The sequence below is a fragment of the Aedes aegypti genome, chromosome 1, assembly GCF_002204515.2.
Source record: "Aedes aegypti strain LVP_AGWG chromosome 1, AaegL5.0 Primary Assembly, whole genome shotgun sequence".
NCBI classification, from domain to species: domain Eukaryota; kingdom Metazoa; phylum Arthropoda; class Insecta; order Diptera; family Culicidae; genus Aedes; species Aedes aegypti.
Genome location: NC_035107.1, coordinates 200,303,843 through 200,325,933, shown reverse-complemented (window position 1 = coordinate 200,325,933; position 22,091 = coordinate 200,303,843). Strand labels below are relative to the sequence as shown.

The 22,091-nt window shown below is 42.0% G+C and overlaps 2 protein-coding genes across 2 annotated transcripts; both read left to right on the top strand.

Annotated features, from left to right (window-relative positions):
* Positions 1-491: 491 nt before the first annotated feature.
* On the top strand, positions 492-15,422 carry LOC110681370. Its single transcript, XM_021857116.1, has 5 exons — positions 492-1,186; positions 3,654-4,979; positions 12,771-14,459; positions 15,010-15,158; positions 15,234-15,422. Exons 1-5 carry the CDS (start codon positions 676-678, stop codon positions 15,300-15,302), a joined length of 3,744 nt encoding a protein of 1,247 aa, XP_021712808.1. The 5' UTR covers positions 492-675; the 3' UTR covers positions 15,303-15,422.
* A 2,609-nt stretch (positions 15,423-18,031) lies between these two features.
* LOC110674308 (FLYWCH-type zinc finger-containing protein 1-like) lies at positions 18,032-19,087 on the top strand. Its single transcript, XM_021838594.1, has 3 exons — positions 18,032-18,187; positions 18,248-18,490; positions 19,079-19,087. The coding sequence occupies exons 1-3, from the start codon at positions 18,032-18,034 to the stop codon at positions 19,085-19,087; spliced, it is 408 nt and encodes a 135-aa protein (XP_021694286.1).
* The last annotated feature ends 3,004 nt before the right edge of the window (positions 19,088-22,091 follow it).

Sequence of the window (22,091 nt, the reverse complement as noted above, 5' to 3'; positions counted from 1 at the left end):
GGTTTTTGTCGGCCGAATCGTCTGAGACCTTGCAATAAGATGCGCTTTACTTCGACGCATATTGTAGACAAATATGAGCTCTGTAGCTATCAAAAAACCCAAAGCCGTAGTGAATCTAGTTCCATGAGTAAGATCCGGCTCCCTACACGTAGTCACAAATAAATTAAAATTTGAATTATTTTAACTCAAATCGGCCCTTTCGAGGGATAATTCAAATTTGGCTTAACTGCAAAATAGTCGAGACGAACTGAATTGCGGAAAAACAGATAAAAAAGCAAAGTGCGATTTCCTCAAACTTGGGCTTTCAAAACATATATATTATTGCGGTTTTTTTTTTCGGGTATAATCCGGGTTGCACACCCGCGTTATTACTCACCACGCAACTCATCATTTTCACCACAGAAGAATTTCGGCCAAACGCGACAACCTGCGCGCAACAGTTCCCTTGATTTTGTTTACGTTTTCTTTGCGTCTGTTTGTTTATCCGAGGATGCACAGATGCACCCGAAAGTGCAACTGTCACATTTTCTAACGGAATTTTGAGCCCGAAAGAATCGATTCCGCCGCGAAGTTGTTTGTTTCCGATGCTTGGAAACCGTTGAAAAGTGGAAAGTGATGTGAAAAACGTTCTGCTTTTGCTGTTGAGTTGAGTGGAAGTGTATTATTTTGCGAACAATGGCCAACTTTAGTGGAAATTCCCGCGTCACCGATCAGATAATGGAGTACTACACGAAATACGGCCAGAATCGTGATCTGGAAAAGTTTCTTCGACTGCGAGCAAATACAACCCGGTCATCCAGTGACGGAAGTATCCCAACGTCCACGGCATTGCATGGAGAAGGGGATCAGGGCAGTGGGGGGAAAGTTGGCAAATCGTTGGAAAACTTGTCGACTCTGGGGAAGCGGAAGCAAGACGACGAAAGGGAGAGGCGTTCGGCAGAGCTGTTGAATGCTTCCGGAGGAAGTGATCGATCGAAATCAGGTCAACGGAAGGATGATGTAACGAAAGAGGGAGAAAAGACGCAAGAGCAAGTTGAGAACGTGGTGGTGAAGGAAACGAAGAGTGAGAAGAAAGCTGGCCGGAATTTCAACTTTAACCTGGAATCGGTCATCGAGATTAAGTTGCCTCAACAAGTGGCGACAATGCAACAGCCAATTGTCGTTTCGACCCCACCAGGAATGTTGGGTAAGTTTGGATGTGCCACGGTGCCCCCCGGACCGTTATTATCAGAAAAAAAAAAAACTATCAAAACTATCGTTTTGATCAGTGCATGGTTAAATTGCATGTCTTGGAAAACTGAAATCAAGGGATCATTTGGAAGTTACGCCTTTTGAAGGTATAGCTCCACAAACTCCAAGAAAATCGTATATATTCAAATGGTGTTTAATATCAAATGATCGCTTTAGCTGTCGAAAATAGCATAAACCACCCTAGAGAATAAAATTCTGTGTTGTTTTTTTTTAATTATTCCACTTAAAATTATTTTGGTATAGTTTGATCTACTCACAAATCCCTACAAATGTTCGAGATATGTAAATTATATAAGTATCTTTGAAATTTTTGGGTCGCATTTTTTGAATAAATTCTTGCTTTTATTAAATAAGACGCGTGTTCTTGCTACTACTTTGGCAAATTTTCCCGAAAGGTATACACAAAGCAAAATTTAACTGAAATTTGAGTTTAATTTTATTCTCAATTTTGTTTCATGTCTACACAAGTTTCTTCAAGGTGGCTTTTCAATGTTTTCTAATGAATGCATCTAGAAAATCCTGAAGGACTTTATTCAGGGATTCAATTACTTATTTAGCCGTAGTTATCTTAGCAATTCATCTAGAGCAGGACTGCCCAACGCACGGCCCGCGGGTCGCATCCGGCCCGTGACTTCATTTTGTGCGGCCCGCGGAGGGTTCGAAGATTCTTCTTATATTTTGCCCGTTGAATATTCTACTAACCCGAAGTTTTGGTAGTTGTTGTAGTTGTCTTTAAATTGTTTTGTTTTTTAACCCTCTTAGTTATTTTATTTTATGAATGCTTCAAATTCTAAATATCAAATTCAGGGTGTTTCAACAATGTTTCTACCATGACTTTTTTTGACAGAGTTATAAGAAAGGCAGGCTTATACAAAATCAGAATTCTGGACAAGAAATTCTTTGACTGAATAGCGCAGAGTCCCATTTGAAATGATATTTCTTCTCAACTGCGAAATGCGATCAAAGAAATGTGATTTTATCGACAATTTCATGCAAGTAATTTCTCACGTATCTTGATTGGCGATTACTTTTCTTGTCAGCAGCAAATCAGCCTTAACAATCGCAATATTCTCAGACTTTTTACCAGGATTCCATAGCCAGGATTTTCAACGAATTCAATTCATTTTTTTTTAAATCCTGGGCAAGATTACAACATAACGGTATGTAACATTTTGCCAGGACACTAAACAAATTTATAATAAAATTATGAGAATGTTTCTTTTGAAATACTTTTTAGCATTTTCAAAGATTTCTAGGTCCATTTGCAAATGACTATTGAGCGAGATATTGAAGGAATCCTAGCCACGGTTCTTGTAAAATTTTGGACATTCTGACAAAGATTTTCGTAAAAGCTTGATCAGGATTTAAGAACATCCCGGTTCAAAAAAATATTAGGTCGGATTCTGACAGAATTCGGGGTACGATTTAAAAAACAAATGGTATTCTCACAGGATCTAAAAATTCTGGTGTAGATTCTTCAAAATATTCTGAACTAGATTATTATATAATTTCGATAGGAACTCTCATAATGTCTAGCAGAATGCTTAGCAGCAAATATCTCTTTTTTTTAGATTTCTTCAAATGAAATTTACTTCATTCACTGATTTTTGTCAGGTTTTTTGAACTTCATTTACTGATTTTTGTCAGAATTGTTGGGAATATTTGTGCGTTTGAAAATGTGGCCCGTGACACAAAATTACTTATGCGATTTGGCCCGCGATTAAAAAAGATTGCGCAGGCCTGATCTAGAGAAATTTTCAAGACTTACTCAAAAATTAGAGAGTTTTTCAAAGATCCTCACAAAAGTTCATCCCGAATTTATTCAGAAGTTTCAGTAGAGATTACTATAAGATTTATTCGAACGATACTTTTGTGCGTCATTCAGGTATTGCTGGATTAATTTCTAAAGGTATTCTTAGAGAAATTCTTCTTTGAAGTCTAAACGACAGTTCTGGAGGAAATACTAAGAAACCAGTAGGTAGAAGCATCCGTGGAGAAATGGTTGTTCGATTTTTTAAATTATGCTAAACATAAATCTTGGACGAAATCCTTGCGAAATGGATTGAAAAATCCCTGGATGAGCATCAGGATTTTCATGAGGAATTTGTGAAAGATTTTTTTCGAGCATTCAGCATCAAAGCGGTGTTTTCGACAGTGATCAACCGCGTGACGATTGTAAGGTTAACAACATATCTTATTTTCTTTAAATTTGTGATCTTATACCTTCTTAAGGGTGTAACTTCGAAGTGGACCCGTTCTCAATTTTGCTTAGATATGCAATTTAGCCACAGAAAATGACTGGTGAGATTTTAAGGAGGTTTTTTTCTGATAATAACGGTCGGAGAAGCACAGTTGTATGCGTTATAGAAAATTAAAGATTTTATTTCGTATCTATGTTTTAGCTCCAGCGCCGATTATTCACGAAATAAGCACCGCCGGAACGCAAACCATGCCAGAAGGGCGGTCAGTTGAGCAGCAAACCGAGGAACCAATTCGTCCAGTCTTGAAACCAAGTGGAGTCAAATCTGGAGGCAATCTGAACGTGGAGGATGTGATGGACACAACGCGCGATATTTCCCCAGTGAGCAGTGTTGCGTCCAATAAGCAACGGCTAGAGTGGGACTCCCTCGGGGATATCGGATACAGCTCCAGCGACAAGTTCTATTTTTGTGGTGCTGGCGATTTGAACGAAACCGAGAAGCAATGCCTGCAGAAGTATTTCGCAAAGAAAGGGTTAAATTTCGATGAGAAGGTGGTTGTCGTGAAAAATGTACAAACTCCTAGAAAGAAAGGAGACCGAACGGAACAAGAATCCGTAGAACATATCAAGAAAAATGCCAAACATAAGTGGCAGGATGTCTATCAGAAATATAAGGAAAAATACCCGAATCCGTCCGAGATTACGCTAAGCATGATGAACCCGGAAGCTCAGAGTACCCCCAAGGTCACATCACTTCAGAACGTGCCACAAAAAGCGATCAAATCCACCCAAACCAGTCTGGTTAAAATCCTTACCAAAGCAGTGCAGTCCGAACAGCGCCAGGTTGACACATCGGACAAGCAAATCGGAACGGAAACGCTATCTTCAGCGACTAACAAAACGACTTCCGTCCGGGAAGCTAGCTCTGTCTGCGAACAGATAGAAGTGGCGGAAAGTTTTGAGTTCTTTTCCTCGCCACCAAGCAAGCTTGCAGAAGGCGAGGAATCCAGTAGTAACGGAACCCAACTCATTCCATCATCCACGACAGGAAACAGTTCAAAAAGTTCATCGGGCCGTTCGTCATCCAAACAGCAACAGTTATCGTCTTCATCGCGTGGCAGCGGAAACACCAGTTTGAATTCCACGGAGTACAACTTTGACGACGAACTACGACTGGGAGTCACACTGTACCACACGATTTGCGAGTCGCGAAGTTTGCCCGAACGGGTGAAGCAAAGTTTGGTCGATAAAATCTTCCGAAAGATGATGAAGAACGATCCCAAGGGCAGAACGAAGGAACAGCTGTTGCAAGAATGCTTGCGGGCTAGGCAGCAACCGGTAGGGCTAGTGGGTGAAGAGGATGGGAGAAGTAGCCCAGGAAGGCAGACGACGTTGAGTGGAGTGGAAACGATTGGAGAGAGTGGTAAAAGTTCTTCGGTGGGGAGGAGTAGCAGAGGTGCAGACGAAGTCATTGTGGAAATTATCGATGAAGGAAACAGCGAGGAGAAGGCGGCTTCTAGTCTTGAAGGTAATTTTATGTTAAGGAAATGAATCATTTTTAATAAGGGTGGAACATCTTAGAATCCAAAGTCGGTCGGCCGACTTGTGCCCTTCCTTACCCAGGTTTTCAAAGTAATAGAACAACGCACGAGATTTTATTATTTTAAGTTTTCTAGTAGCGCACAAAGCCAAAATAAAAATTGCATTGGATGCTTCCTTATCGAGATTAGTGTTTTATGAAGATTTGGTACAAAAATTGTAAGATGGATTCCAAGCTGTTTCACCTTGACCCACCGTCAGTCGCCTTAGTGTACTGAATACATGCACCTCACAAAAAGTTGAAAGGTTGAAACTTAATAACATACCCTTTATGGGTATTAATCACAGATACCATGTGATTTCTTTCAATGTCTTCCAATTGTACGAAATATTATCTTTCATTTCAAAGTGCTAAATTATCTGGGCAACTCCGTCAAATTTGTATTCTAGGAATTCTCCAAGCATATCCCAGAGCCTCAGTTTTTCAAATCGAACGACTCTCTGGTTTTTAGGCAAGGAAACCTTTAGGAAATCCCATAAAAAATTTTATTAAAATTGTTACGTGTTTTTTATTTGATAAAATTTTAATGAATTTTATGAATAATAATTGAAACATCTTTTGAGTAATCAAAATGGAATCTCTAGAACAATTCGTCGAAGAGTCTTTGCAAAAAATCTTGGTGTAAACCCTAGAGGGATCCAAAAAGTTTATATGTGACTCTTCCGGCGCGGTAAATGTCGGAACGTCAACGAGAGAATACGGACCGGAACAATCGGCAAAGACCACAGCGACGAAAATGGACTAGCGATTGGAAACTCGGTACGTGGAACTGCAAATCTCTCAACTTCATTGGAAGTACTCGCATACTCTCCGATGTACTGAAGACCCGCGGTTTCGACATCGTAGCGCTGCAGGAGGTGTGCTGGACAGGAGCATTGGTGCGAACGTTTAGAGGTAATCATACCATCTACCAGAGCTGCGGCAATACACGCGAGCTGGGAACAGCTTTTATAGTGATGGGTGATATGCAGAGGCGCGTGATCGGGTGGTGGCCGATCAATGAACGAATGTGCAAGTTAAGAATCAAAGGCCGATTCTTTAACTTTAGCATAATCAACGTGCATAGCCCACACTCCGGAAGCACTGATGATGACAAGGACGCATTTTACGCGCAGCTCGAACGCGAGTACGACCGCTGCCCAAGCCACGACGTCAAGATCATCATAGGAGATTTGAACGCTCAGGTTGGCCAGGAGGAGGAGTTCAGACCGACGATTGGAAAGTTCAGCGCCCACCGGCTGACGAACGAGAACGGCCTACGACTGATAGATTTTGCCGCCTCCAAGAACATGGCCATTCGTAGCACCTATTTCCAGCACAGCCTCCCGTATCGGTACACCTGGAGATCACCTCAGCAGACAGAATCGCAAATCGACCACGTTTTGATCGATGGACGGCACTTCTCCGACAAAACCGACGTCAGAACCTATCGTGGCGCCAACATTGACTCCGACCACTACCTGGTGATGGTGAAACTGCGCCCAAAACTATCCGTCATCAACAATGTACGGTACCGACGCCCGCCCCGGTACAATCTCGAGCGGCTGAAACAACCGGATGTCACCAATGCGTACGCGCAGCATCTTGAGGCAGCGTTGCCGGATGAGGGCGAGCTCGATAGGGCCCCTCTTGAGGACTGCTGGAGGACAGTCAAAGCAGCCATTAACGACGCTGCCGAAAGCGTTGTCGGATATGTGGAACGGAGCTCAAGAAACGATTGGTTTGACGAGGAGTGCCAAGAGGTTTTAGAGGAGAAGAATGCAGCGCGGGCTGCAATGCTGCAGCATGGTACGCGGCAAAACGTGGAACGATACAGACTGAAGCGGAAACAGCAAACCCGCCTATTCCGGGACAAAAAGCGCCGCCTGGAAGAGGTGGAATGCCAAGAGATGGAGTTGCTGTACCGTTCTCAAGAAACGCGGAAGTTCTATCAGAAGCTCAACACATCCCGCAAAGGCTTCGTGCCGCGAGCTGAGATGTGCCGGGATAAGGATGGGAGTATCTTGACGGACGGACGCGAGGTGATCGAAAGGTGGAAGCAGCACTACGATGAACACCTGAATGGCGCAGAGAACACAGGCACAGAAGGTCAGGACAGCGAAGGCGATGGCTACGTCAGCACAGCGGACAGCGGAAATCAACCAGCTCCCATGATGGAGGAAGTTAAGGATGCCATTCAACAGCTCAAGAACAACAAAGCCGCTGGCAAGGATGGTATCGGAGCCGAACTCATCAAGATGGGCCCGGACAGGTTTGCCGCTTGTCTGCATCGACTGATAGTCAGAATCTGGGAAACGGAACAGCTACCGGAGGAGTGGAAGCAAGGCGTTATATGCCCTATCTACAAAAAGGGCGACAAACTGGAGTGTGAAAATTATCGTGCAATCACCATCCTAAACGCCGCCTATAAAGTGCTATCCCAGATTCTCTTCCGTCGTTTATCACCTATAGCAAACGAGTTCGTGGGAAGTTATCAAGCAGGTTTCATCGACGGCCGCTCGACAACGGACCAGATCTTTTCCGTGCGGCAAATCCTCCAGAAATGCCGTGAGTACCAGGTCCCTACACACCATTTGTTCATCGATTTCAAGGCGGCATACGATAGTATCGACCGCATAGAGCTATGGAAAATCATGGACGAGAACAGCTTTCCCGGGAAGCTCACAAGATTGATCAGAGCAACGATGGACGGTGTGCAAAACTGCGTGAAGATCTCGGGCGAACACTCCAGTTCGTTCGAGTCTCGGCGGGGACTACGAAAGGGCGACGGACTTTCGTGCCTGTTGTTCAATATTGCGCTTGAAGGTGTCATGCGGAGAGCCGGACTTAACAGTCGAGGCACGATTTTCACGAGATCCGGACAATTTGTTTGCTTCGCGGACGACATGGATATTATTGGGAGAAAATTTGAAACGGTGGCAGATTTGTTCACCCGCCTGAAACGCGAAGCAACAAGAGTCGGGCTAATGGTGAATGCGTCGAAAACAAAGTACATGCTGGTTGGCGGAACTGAGCGCGACAGGACCCGCCTAGGAAGCAGTGTTACGATAGACGGGGATACCTTCGAGGTGGTGGACGAGTTCGTCTACCTCGGATCCTTGTTGACGGTTGACAACAATGTTAGTCGGGAAATACGGAGGCGCATCATCAGCGGAAGTCGTGCCTACTATGGGCTCCAGAAGAAACTGCGGTCAAGAAAGATTCACCCCCGCACCAAATGCACGATGTACAAAACGTCCTCTATGGGCATGAGGCGTGGACTATGCTCGAGGAGGACTTGCAAGCTCTTGGGGTTTTCGAACGTCGAGTGCTAAGGACGATCTTCGGCGGCGTGCAGGACAACGGCGTGTGGCGGCGAAGGATGAACCACGAGCTCGCTCAACTCTACGGCGAACCCAGTATCGTGAAGGTAGCTAAAGCTGGAAGGATACGCTGGGCAGGGCATGTTGCAAGAATGCCGGACAACAACCCTGTAAAGATGGTGTTCGCCACGAATCCGGTCGGAACAAGAAGGCGTGGGGCGCAGCGAGCTAGGTGGATTGACCAGGTACACCAGGACCTGGAGAGCGTGGGTCACAGTCGAGGATGGAGAGAAGCGGCCATGAACCGAGGGAATTGGCGAAATATTGTTGGCGAGGCTTTATCAAGATAATTGATGTAAAGCCAAATAAGTAAGTAAGTAAGTAAGTATGTGACTCTTCCACAGACACCGCCACTCTCTAGACATACGATCACTCTCTAGAAATGCCGCCAGCAAATCTGCCATTTGCACAGAAATTCATACAGCGATTTCATTCAAAGAATGCTTAGTGAAATTTTCCCCCAGGAAATCCTTCAGCAGTCCGACGCTGATTTGTTTGCAATTTACGTATTCCATGCGATCGCCCTCCCCTTGGTTATGCGACCTTGCCGCGATGGGAGGGCATAATCCATTAGCCCATATGATGGAAACCAAAGGCGTAACATGTAGTGGTGGTATCACATTTTGGAATTTTTTGCTTAAAGCCGCGTCATAATTCATATGGCATAGACGCACTAGTATCTCGGATGTGATCCAACGGACATTATGCGTCATTGATAGAATTGATGCCCATTTCAAATAATTAATATATTCGAAGTGAACATTAATACTATTGGTGACCATCAGTTTGCCTTTTGCTAACCAGAATGATCCGTAGCCACTCTTACTATTAGCTAGCTAGACACATCGTTATCATATACGACGTAGGGAATATTACTCTAAGGAAAATGACTAGTAGATTCACTGAGTAGAAATAGGTGGCGACAATCTTATTTTAATATGGTTTTTACATTGCCATAAAAAGAAATACCTCTTTTGTAACAACGGTATAAATAATCTAATTCCAGCTTCATTTTCGCAAAATTTACAAGTAAAAAGTAGGCGTTGTGAAGCATTGCATTTGCCACCGAAAAGTGAATCTTGTAGGAGACTGTTATAGAAGCCTAAGGTCACTTTACTCTTAAATATTCACTATAAAAATGACTATTGAAAGTAAGACGCTGAGATCGATCATTAGGGTTCACTTGCTAGGTTTGAGAAATTGTTGAACAGACAAGGAAATTGATTTTTTTCTTTAAGGATATATGAACGTAATGATCAATAAATACTTGTAACAATAAAAAATTAAATTAACTAGAACTACTACTAAACAGCCTAATTTTGTCAAAACTTCACTACAATTGACATTTAAGCCTCTTTTTTTTTTTTTTTTTCAAAAAAGCTTCAAAAGCCTGGCCTGTTGTGTGTTGGCACGGTGTGAGACTCACGTTAGGCGTGCTTAACCACTAAAATACTTTCGATACTGCTCCAGTGCCTCGATCCCCCCCCCCCCCCCCCCCCCGAAACAACATCAGGCAACTTCATTGGGGGAGGGCTGTACTCATGCACTTCTGTGCTCATGCACTTCTGTGCTCATGCACTTCGTCAATCTCAGCCTCTAGCTGTTCTGCTAGTTCGCTGTTGGAGCTTAATGTCGTCAAAAACGCAGATCAATACGACATTTCTACGGTGTCTCTGCGACTACTCGTTTTACCCAATTGGCGGTTGAAGATCTCGCCGGGCGGGTATTGGACAGCTTTCTGTGCGACGACGCATACTTCCCTTGGGCTAGCCTCGCGTCAGAGCCCTGTTGAACCTCTTCTGGACGCTCATGTGCAATTCGTTGCTCTACGACGACTCGTTCTCCGCTGCTGCTGTTCGAGCTCTCCTGGTTGACCAGTTGGATGCCGAGGTCGGTCCAGCGATTCCGGTTGGAAGATGACTTCCGGTTCACTGGCGCTCCGACGACTCAAGCCGGTGATACGCTACGTTCTACTCAGAGTAGTCCCCGGCGGTGGATCTATCTTACTCCGACGGAGATTTCCCCGGCGGCGGACGATCTCCCGAACCGATGCTATCCGGGCAGATGCCGAGGTCGATCCTGCGATTCCGGTGGTGGTTCCGGTTCACAGGCGCCCCGACGATCATTTGCCGGTGCAACAACGCGATCTACTCAACTAGTCCCCGGCGGTGGACTTAGCCTACTCCGAAGCTGGCCGGGCAGATGCCGAGGTCGATCCTGCGATTCCGGTGGAGGGAAACTTCCGGTTCACAGGCGCCCCGACGACCATTTGCCAGTGCTATTTCGTGAATTACTCAGCTAGACCCCGGCAGTGGACTCAGCCTACTCCGACTCGACGTTGGTCGGCCAAGTGCCAGGGTCGGTTCTGCATTTCCGGTAGGAGGATGGCTTCCGGTTTGCAGGCGCCCCGACGACTATTAACCAATACTACGCTACGCCCGCTCTACTCGGTCTAATCCCCGACGGAGGATCTAGCCTACTCCGATCGCGACCCGGAGCACTCTGGTCTTCACACCATCTTCTTTGCAGCAACGACATAATCGCCGTTACTCCCCTGTTCACCGCATTCCAGGTGCTTTCGTGCTGGCACATGTTCTGCACGATGTTGTTCGGATTTAGGACGCTTGCGGTTTCTGGCATCATCTCGCTTCGTATATCCCTGAATCGAGGGCAGTCGAATATAACATGCTCCGGTGTCTCCTCGATATTTGGTCAGGCCGGACATTTAAGCCTCTAATCTTACGTAAAAGACATGAGTAATCAGAATAGCACATAAATGACAAATTATTCAAAACCATTTTGACTTGACAGTATTAGTAACTACCTACTACACTACTATTTCAAACAAATTCTGATGGAACTGCTGATTTTCACAATGCTTCCTTTTCTCAGAAGCAAGGAAATATGGGTATTTTTCAAAAACTATCACGTCACAATACTAATAAAAAAACAGTGTTCATGTGGGCACCATAGCCTAGTCCGTCTGAGTATTGGTCCAGGTAGAGGGGAAACTTGGCAAAAGCCAGACCGAGGGTTCAGCCTTGACAAGTTAAGATGTCTCAATAAATTCGTTAGGGGGATTCATTATGATGTTGCTCCAGGAATGTGTAACCGAGATCTCTCTAGTGATTTTACAGCATTTCATGCAGGATATACTGCAGCAGACTCCTCTGAATATTTCTCGTGTGGATTTTTCATGAAGTCTAATAAAAGTTCATTTAGAGTTTACATCAGGTAAAATATGTGAGTTATATGCCAGCAGTTAATGAAAAAAAATTTCCATGACATTCATCAACGATCCAGAAGTTTCTTCAAAGATCCGTGCAGAAGCTTAAAAATGGTTTCCCAAGAAACTTTATTAGAGATTACTTTAGGATTTCCTTCAGAAATACCCTCTAGATTACCTATGTCAGGAATTTTCTCATTTTTTTTATAAATTGCTTGACAAAGTCTAGACGAAATTTCTGAAAGAATTTCTCATTTATTGTTTTTTATTTTGCAGCGTTTGGTGGGGCAATGAGAGCACAAGTCAGTCCAAAGCCGGGGACAGGGATAGGTAATGGCCGTAATAGTCTATGCGGACCGCTTGAACACCATCGGATAGGAGGGTTGGGGTAGGGTATAGGGAATTGGATAAGACTTGACACAATAATGCGATCAATGCTGCAAAATGTAAATGTGCTGATAGCAACTTAATTTGAGTTTTGAAATTTGATCTGCTTATTAAAATTTGAAATAGACTGGCAATTGTACAAGTAAGGAAGAATGGGCTGATCGTTTTTTTTATAAAATTTTAACAACAAAATAAAAACAATATGAGAGTGATGCTAAGGACTGCTCTTATTACGCTTTAGAAGTTTTTGATAATGGTTGTGCATTACTATAAATAACGCAATTCAATCAATGGTGACGACTTTACAAACTTTATCTGTTTTTATCATGTACTGAAATATAATTGCAAGTACTGATTTATAGAAAGATATTTTTATTATTAGTTCATTTGTTTGTGTGATTCAGCAGTTAATAATGAAATAAGTTGTAACTTCCCTGGCAAGGATTATCCTAGTTTTAAGCACCCTTTTCGAAGCTATTCTGTCCAGTTATCCATGTACTTCTAATTCTAAAATAATTCGTATTGTGCATGCTCATGCATAATATTAGTAATGATCATAATCATGCAACAGATAAGAATGTGAGAAAGAGAGAATATAGGGACAGTGATTAGTAATGAGTTGATTATGTAACTTTGTAAAGAATTCAACAATGTAACAGAACTGATGAGTAGCTTCAAAAGAATGATTTTACAGCATAGCTGAGCTTTTCGGATCGTAATCGTAATCGTTTGTTTTTTTTACAGATCCCATCGTAAAAAATTTGCAAGAGCTCAGTATCAAAAGTAATGATGCCCACAATCCTGTTCGAAGACCATCTCATCGTGAGCAATCCGCCACCTCCTCACAGCGCACGCTTTCATCCAATACAAATTCATCAAATCACACTGCCCGACAGTTGCCGGAACCGGCTTCGCTTTCAACTGGCCCTTCCAGTGGTGATGACAGAATTCGCAAAGCAATGAACGAGTACCTGAAACCGATGACCAATTCCGAGATCGATTACGCCAATCAACAGGAGTTGAAAAGAAGCCGAGAACAGGTCAAAGAGCGTACCAGTGAACCTTCTACGGGTGATAAAATATTTGAACTATTCCGCAAAGAGAAGCGGTCCCAATTGCTTAAAATCGACAGAAAGATTGAACATTTGAAAACGATGAAATTGCTGCTACTGGAAGAGCAAAAAGCGGTCAATGAGATAGGGGCAGATACACGTACCACTTACCCTCTGGAGTTCAAGACCAGGCCTCTACCGAAGCAACCATCAGACGAGAAAGAAAATCTCTATGAGAATACTGAACGCCGTGCCAAAAGTGCTTCCAGTGCTCCGGTTTACACATCGGTCCACGAGGACCCAGCCAGTGCACAGTCGAACAATAAAAGCACAGAGTTCACTTCCGGCTCCCGATCCGAATCGGGTTGGAACTCACACTACCATATGAAGAAGATGATACAAAATCGATCCAAGCTGGAAACTCCATCGTCTGCCGACGAAAGTATCGCAACGTTTATCAAAAGCCGCAAGGATAAATTCATAGAAAACTACGAACGTCACCGAAGGCAGATGTTCGAAGATCAGCATCACATCTACACCAAGCCCTACAGTGGACGTCAAAGCAAGCAAGATCATTATTCACGACTGGACGAAAAGTACAGCGTTCGAAACATTGGCAAGCGTAAAACGCATCTCCCCAGAAGTGAGGTCTTCATCTCTTCCGATTCCATGTCCATCCCTGCGGCCAACACTCTGACCAACACCACCACCCACCAGTACGACATCAAATCGTCCCGATCAAGTTCGGAAAGTCTTACGCTTCATGCGCGGCCAGCGGCTACTCAAACTACAGGATCAATCATGAAGACCAAACCGATCTTCGAATCGAAACCGAAGCTAACAGCTTCGGTTCAAACCGCAGGATGTAACTGCCCCTGTAACTGTCCCTGTCGACATCGCCTTCCATCCGAACCCTCACCAGCTACCACCACAGCAGCAGTAGCTGTCTCATCTCTGCACCACACAGAGATAGTCGATGACACGCAGCCCAAGCAGGACAAACAGCAGCAAACCAAACCCAGCTCGATCGCTTACGTAATTACATTCCAAGGTGACGGGAAGGACACCAAGGGACGAAAACCGCTGTCTGAAAAGGACCAAGTTTACCACCGATCAAGCAGTTCCACCGACACGAGCTCCAGCGCCAATCGAAGCAACGGTGGTGCTTCTGAGGAAACCGACTTGCTTCCGCTCAAGGACCAGTTTCAAAGGAACCGTCCTGGAACACTGCTGCGACTGAAGGAACGCCAAAAATGTGTCAACGAGTTGAACAAGTTGCGCGCGGAGAGGAACAAACAGCGGAAGAAACTGTTATTGCTGACGTCGGACGATTCGCTAAAGAAGTGCGACGCGAAGGAACGACTGCCGCCGCCACCGTTGGGTGAGTATTTTGAAGTTTTTGGAAAACTTTTTGTTTTCTCTGAAAAGTCTCTATTTGAGTGGAGAGGTTTTTAAAGTTCCCTTTTTATCAAAACGGTTCACAATGGCACATGGCCGGGAAAACGGAGACAAACGTACCAACCATTTCAGATTCAGAGGGTGTATAAAATCGTTGGGAGTGACGTGGCTTAAAGTTGATGTCACTCCATTGGTGCTGGTCTCTGTCGAATGGGGCAAAACTATGTCCACCTTATGACTGGGCCTATTAGCCTAGGATTAAGTGCCATTACTCGCTCTTTAAAACGAAATAGAACAATTGGCCTTCGCCCGTTACACAGTAGTAACATGCCTATCTCACTTTCCGGTAGAGACTTAGAAAAACTTGAAATTCTGAAATTACAAAATTGAACATGTTTGTCGTTTTGCGAAAAAAAATATCAGATCAATTCAGCATTTTGTATGGAAATCGACATGCGCTACTGTTATTCAGAACAGCACTGCATTTGAATCTGTTTAAAAATATAATAAAATAATGTGTTCTTTGTTTTTAGCTCAACGGCGCATTTTTTCTTCGAAAGCTATCCGAGAGAACACCCGCCGTCAGGTACGAAATCTCCCCGAGGTATTACGCAAAAAGGAAATGGAAAAGATCAATAACCTTAAGCGTAAGAATCTGATATTGCGCGATAAATTCAACCGGGTAAGTTAAACATATGTTGCGTACAAAAAAAAATGGAAAACGCCAAGTTATCAAATTGATTTTTACTTCTGTTAGAATCTGCAGCGAAAAGTGCTCCACGGTCAGGTAGACCTATCCAACAGCGTCCGAGTAATACGGGAGTAGTAGAAGCAAGCTGATATTGATATGCTCATTCCAGTAAGTACAAAACCGAACATGAGTTCATCGAAAATGTGTCTTATAAATTAGTTTTATAAATAAATGTTCTATTTTCCAAACATTTAATTTATGTATTTCCTGATAAAATTTTAAATAAAATATAATAGGGGCGGAACAAAACTGCCGAAAATAAGTAAGTTGCCTTATGGTACAGTACAGTAAGCGAGTGCAGTAATGAGTAAAGACGAATTCCATCCAGAGTAGGTCGAAAAAAATAAAAATCGTGCTCGAAATTCTTCGATTTGGATAAACAAAATTGTATACATGTGTGATAACTTTTCCAATGGACTTTGGAAGTTTTTCGGATCGCACTTTTTAAAACACCGTGTATTACTTTACACTCGTTAATTCACAACCGTTACTTTATTTACTAGCATAAGGACCGTTCCTTTGCCTTCTCCAATATAAGAATTGATCCGCCTCTTGGCTTGAGTGGCTTTTAAAATCCGCGGAGTAGAAATTGGAGAAGGCAAATGAGCTGATTTGTAATTGTTCATAGCTTATAAATATCATTCTAACACAGACAAACATACGTAACACTTAGAACAAATCTCGATTCAAACCATAGTCACGAGGACATGTACGGCCAATGCTAAAAAAAGGTGTGTTTGGCCGACAGGCCAACAGATGGCGGCTGTGTGTAAACTTCAAACACGAACAAAAACGATGCGAGCACTGTGGGTGGCAGATTGGCCACCTACCATATTTTTGAGTCGACCGTTAATAATGTGATCGATGGACAATGATAAGAGTGTGACGTATGTTTGTCTGTGATTCTAACAGACATGTTTCGAGTATGGTAGTGCTAGCGTTTTCTTTCAACTCTTGGTCGATTTTTTAAATTTTGTTTTTTTTTTGACGTTAACTACGTCTTACGGCAATATACTGAGTGTCAATTGAAAATCTAATATGTTGCGACCGTCACGAAATTATGTAAGATTTTGAATGGTAATAACTCAGCCATTTATCGGTAGATTTTCAATATTTTCCCACCAATCGGTCGGAAATTTATACAACATTTTACTTAAATGGAGAAAACTTTTTATTTTTGACGATAGACTGTCGAAAATTGGGAAAATGTCGACCCCTTTCTTACGCAACCAAACTCGTTCATATTGTCTTCCACGATTCCTTGGATTGGCTAGTGCACTATAAAGCAGACCAATTTCTGCTTCTTCGCGCATTCTTCTTTTGACGTTAACTACGTCTTTCGGCAATATACTGGTTGTCAATAGAAAATCTAAAATGTTGCGACCATCACGAAATTATGTAAGATTTTGAATGGTAATAACACAGCCATTTATCGGTAGATTTTCAATATTTTCCCACCAATCGGTCGGAAATTTATACAACATTTTACTTAAATGGAGAAAACTTTTGATTTTTGATCCCTTTCTTACTTCTTCATTTGAAAATGTCGACCCCTTTCTTACGGAACCAAACTCGTTCATATTGTCTTCCACGATTCTTTTGGGTTGGGAAGCGCACTATAAAGGAGACCATTTTCAGCTTCTTCGCTCATTATTCTTTTGATGTTAACTACATCTTACGGCAATATACTGGGCACAGACAAACAGACGTAACACTTAGAACAAATTTCGATCAAAATCATAGTCACGAGTACATGTGCGCCCAATGCTAAAATTATTGTATTTGGCCGACGGGCCAACAGATCGTGGTAGTGTGCAAACGTCAAACGCGAACAAAAACGATGCGAGCGCTGCGGGTGGCGGATTGGCCACCTACCATATTTTTGAATCGACCGTTAAAAAGGTGGTCGATGGACAATGATGAGAGTGTGACGTCTGTTTGTCTGTGTACTGGGTGTCAATTAAAAATCTAAAATGTTGGAACCGTCACGATATTATCACAGACAAACAGACGTCACACTCTCATCATTGTCCATCGACCACCTTTTTAAGGTCCTATAACACTTCCCCGAATACCATAACCCCGAAAACCATTACCCCGAAAACTATTACCCCGAAAACCATTACCCCGAATGAAACGATTCCCCGAATGGCACATTACCCCGAAAACCAGTTCCCCGAATGACACATTACCCCGAAAACCACTGCCCCGAATGTCACGTTACCCCGAAAACCTGTTCCTCGGAAGAAACATTTCCCCATTGATGCTATCAAATATTTAAAGCTTCTAACATTTGCAAATCGAAACTTCACATTGATGAATGAAAAGGAAAAGCATACAAATATATCTTTTATTTCAAATGTATTTCATACAATTTAGACGAATCTCCGTACTCGCACAGCATATCAACATGTTATATATAGCTACTAAGTAGATGATAAAAAAGATTTTGGAAGCATCAATACATCAGCAATCTTCCCATGAACACGAGTGCCATGAACGGACCATTTCTGAATCTTCTCAGTTCTAATAACTTTTCGTTAGCCTGTCTACGAATAGCAAGGATTTTGTTCTCATGCGTTGTACCAAACACAACGGCGAAATTAAAGTATGCAATTGATGACATTCGAGTAGATGAATGCTTTTTTATCATTAAATGCTTCGGTTCTAATCATAAACAAAACTGTTTCCATAGTAACGGTTTTGCTGTATGCAAAAATAATCATAGTAGACTAGCACTTTTAAATGTGAAAAAAAAACCATTACCTATAAGTCATTCAGTGCGACAAGTTCAATTTCAAGTCATGTCTTCGAGTGAATCCGAGGAGTTTTTCGGCTACTCCGCAAGCCCTGGACCAAGCTCGAAAGCAGCGGAAACGAAGGATTTCAAATTCATCCGAACGGCACGTGGTAAAGAAAAACTGCTCTACCAAGGATATTTTTACCACTTGAATAAAAAGGTAACGTCATTGCAAATATAGATATTTGATAGGATTACAAAATTAAATTTTTAATTTCAGAGTGAAGGTGTAACCTATTGGGACTGTGAATTCCGGAGAACCCCGACAGCAGCAGGACCATGCAAAGGACGTGCCATGCTCAGAGCTGACAAACTTAGCGTGAAAGGCACTCACAACCATGAGCCAAACGCTCTGAAGGCAGAAGTCTCGGAGTTTCGGTCTAAGCTACACACAAGAGCAGCTGAGAGCAACGAAAAGCCGGAAAAGGTTATCCGAGCAGTATCCGCAGGAACATCAGCAGAGGTAAGTTGGTTTTATGTAGTTTTTCGATTACAGCCTACTATTCACCGCTGTGAAAAATGATGTGGAAGCGTTGCCATAGCAACTGTTCTTCTGAACTAACTAGAATGTTTTTACACTACTTCTAGGTGCAATCTACAATTTCAAAAAACGCGCAGCGAAGAACTGTACAGCGATCTCGGAAAGGCGATATGCCAAAAGAGCCTCAGGACTGTGAGGACTTTGATGCTGTTGAAGAAAAATTCAAGCAAACGTTGGACGGAGAGTGTTTTCTTCAACAAAACTATGCAACCGAAAATGGTCGCATCATGTTGTTCACGACAAACGCACATATCAAGGTTTTGTCGATGGCAAAAATGTGGATCATGGATGGGACGTTTTCGACAGCGCCAAAACACTTTGCCCAAATATTTTCTATCCATGGGAATATTGGCGATGGTGCTGTTCGACGATACGTTCCACTGGTGTATATGTTGCTTCCTAAGAAAACCGAAGCCACTTACGAGTCTGCGTTCAGTAGCCTCACTACAATAGCAGAAAAACTTAACTGCCAGCTTGATCCAGACATGATTTTGATTGATTTCGAATTAGCTTCCATGAACGCTGCTCAAAGAGTGTTTCCAGATGCTAGTTTCCATGGTTGCTATTTCCACTTAACGCAGAATTGGTTTAAAAAAGTGAAGCAAATTGGGCTACAGGCCGAGTATGGAAATAGCTATCGATTGCAACTATTTTACAAGAAAGTTGTTGCAATGGCATTTCTTCCGGCTAATGATATCCCGGAAGCTTTTCAAGAGCTCAGGAAAAACAGTCCAGAGTCCATGAACGAATTCATGGACTACGTTTCTGAATTCTACGTGATCGGACGTAGAGTGCAGAACAAAAACTCGAACCGTGCACCCATATTTCCGCCAAAGCTGTGGTCTGTGTTTGACAATGTCAAAAATAATCTGCCTCGTACTTCGAATAATATCGAAGGCTGGCATTCGAAATGGAATTCGCTCTTGAAATGCGGCAATCCACCGTTTTATTCCGTCCTTCAACAGTTTCAGCTAGAAGAGAGAAACGCAAGTACAGAAATCCTACGTACTATACAGGGACAGCCAGCTCCTAAAAAAGTAAGAACTAATGTAGAAAGAGATGAGAAGTTGGCTAATATGGTTACTAATTATGATAGTGCCAATAAGATGGATTTCATCACTGGAATTGCTTTAGTATTGATTAACACATAATTTGGTTGTATTTTTAATGTAAAATGTAAAATGAATTCAAATTGAAAACAAATAAAAATGAATTGGAATTGAAATAAATATAACTTTTATTTTTTTAGAAAAACAAATTTATGCTTTAAATAATTTAAATAATTCTTATTTATTTATGATTTAAATAATCAATTACAACTGGTTGTTGCGGCACACAGTATTTACACTAAATATGCTATTTTCGAACATCGGACTACTTTTCAAGTTTGTGGTTTTACGATTGATGGACTAATTTTCATCAGTGTTTTTCCTTCTTTTGATCATAGGCTGTTCTTTCGATAGTTATACATAACTAGTTATCACCCGGCCAACATAGTTATTCTTGCTTAGATGTTTTAATATGATTTAATGTGTTGGAATTCGAGCATTCCCGAATCACCTATATTTATGTAGAATTCATCATGATTTTTATCTCATAAACCTTCCTTGCATGAAAACTAAGCATACGAAACAGACGCAGTGCAAATCGGATGATCCCTTCAAAGATATATAGGCTGTTATTTCAAGCTTGCACTGTTCAAATTGATTTTCAGCATTGTAACTGTGTAATATTTAAATTAAATCATTAATTTTTCCTTCTTTCTTCATAGGCTGTTCTTCAGAGTCGTCGTTTAGATTTCTGTTTGTTTTTCAAGCAAAGCCTATTATTTCAGCATCAATTAGATGAAAGAAAATCCTATGTTTAAAAGAAGGAAAAAACATCAATGAATAAAAAAATAAGAAAAAAAAACATATGTTTATTATAACATACGGACTTGTGCTTTTTGGGTCTACAGAGAAATAAAATTATTTAAATAAACTGTCCCTGATAACTATAGAAAGGCGAAATCAATTCCTGTTACTTTTGATTTACTTTGCTTTGAATTTAAGACAATTTTTGCAACGATAACATCCATTCCATGGCGATCAGGTTTATGAGGGTGAAGGGTAGTGTTTTACCATTGCTTGTATGAACAATTTGATGTCAATTTTTTGAATCATCATTTCGGGGTAAAAGTCTATTCGGGGAAACTGAATTCGGGGTAAAGGACTATTCGGGGTAATTGTTTTCGGGGTAACGGGCTATTCGGGGTAATTGTTTTCGGGGTACATGTTTTCGGGGTAGTGGACCGTTCGGGGTATTGGTTTTCGGGGTAATGGTTTTCGGGGTAATGGTATTCGGGGAAATGTTATAGGATCCCTTTTTAACGGTCGTTTCAAAAATATGGTAGGTGACCAATCCGCCACCCGCAGCGCTCGCATCGTTTTTGTTCGCGTTTGACGTTTGCACACTACCGCGATCTGTTGGCCCGTCGGCCAAATACAATAATTTTAGCATTGGGCGCATATGTCCTCGTGACTATGATTTTGATCGAGATTTGTTCTAAGTGTTACGTCTGTTTGTCTGTGATATTATGTTAGAGTTTGAACTAAAGGAAGGCTGCAACTATGAAAATCGACTAAAATTCAATTGCAAAAAATCACTTGGCGTAGTTAACGTCATGCGGTCGTGTTTTGTACACAACGGGTCTACCCCGTTTGGCATAATGCCGTATGGCATAATGCCGTTTGGCATACAGTCGTTTGGTATAATAGCTGTTTGGCATAATGCCATTTGGCATAACGGTCGTTTGGCATAATCGCCATTTGGCATAACGGTCGTTTGGCATAATTGTGAAAAAACATTGAATTTGATCAAATTCCTTCCATTAAGCAAAGGGATGTGTATAAACTGCTCACGATCGTACATTCCGTTGTCAGTAAGTGATAGGACATACTTCTTATCATCATTTTTTCAAGGAAACCAATATCCAATAAAGCTCTTTTGGAATTGCACCATACATGACTTCCGGGGTCATTATGTCCGGGATATTATGGCGCATTTTTAACAAACATATATCCAACCCCTAAGTTATTCCATGTCATTTGAAAAAAAAGGAACATGGAATTTTATGACGCACCTTATGGTACGGCATATTACTGTACCACTGCAGTATCTTCCTTTTTCAAATTATGCCAAACGACCATTATGCCAAACGACTATTATGCCAAACGACTATTATACCAAACGACTTTATGCCAAACGACTGTATGCCAAACGGCATTATGCCAAATGGCATTATGCCAAACGGGGTAGACCCGTACACAACCCCCTCTGATTTTTTTGTTAAAATAAATACGTTTTGATGACAAAATAAGAATATTGAAATTATTCTAAATACTATTGGTTATCATGATCACCTCTCTAGAATTAGCTGTCGTATTCTTTCAAAATAAATAAACTTTTTTTTTTTCAATGGCAACATCAGCCGTTTTTTTTTCTATTTTCACATCACGTACAAACACAAACCGTCCGCGTCAAA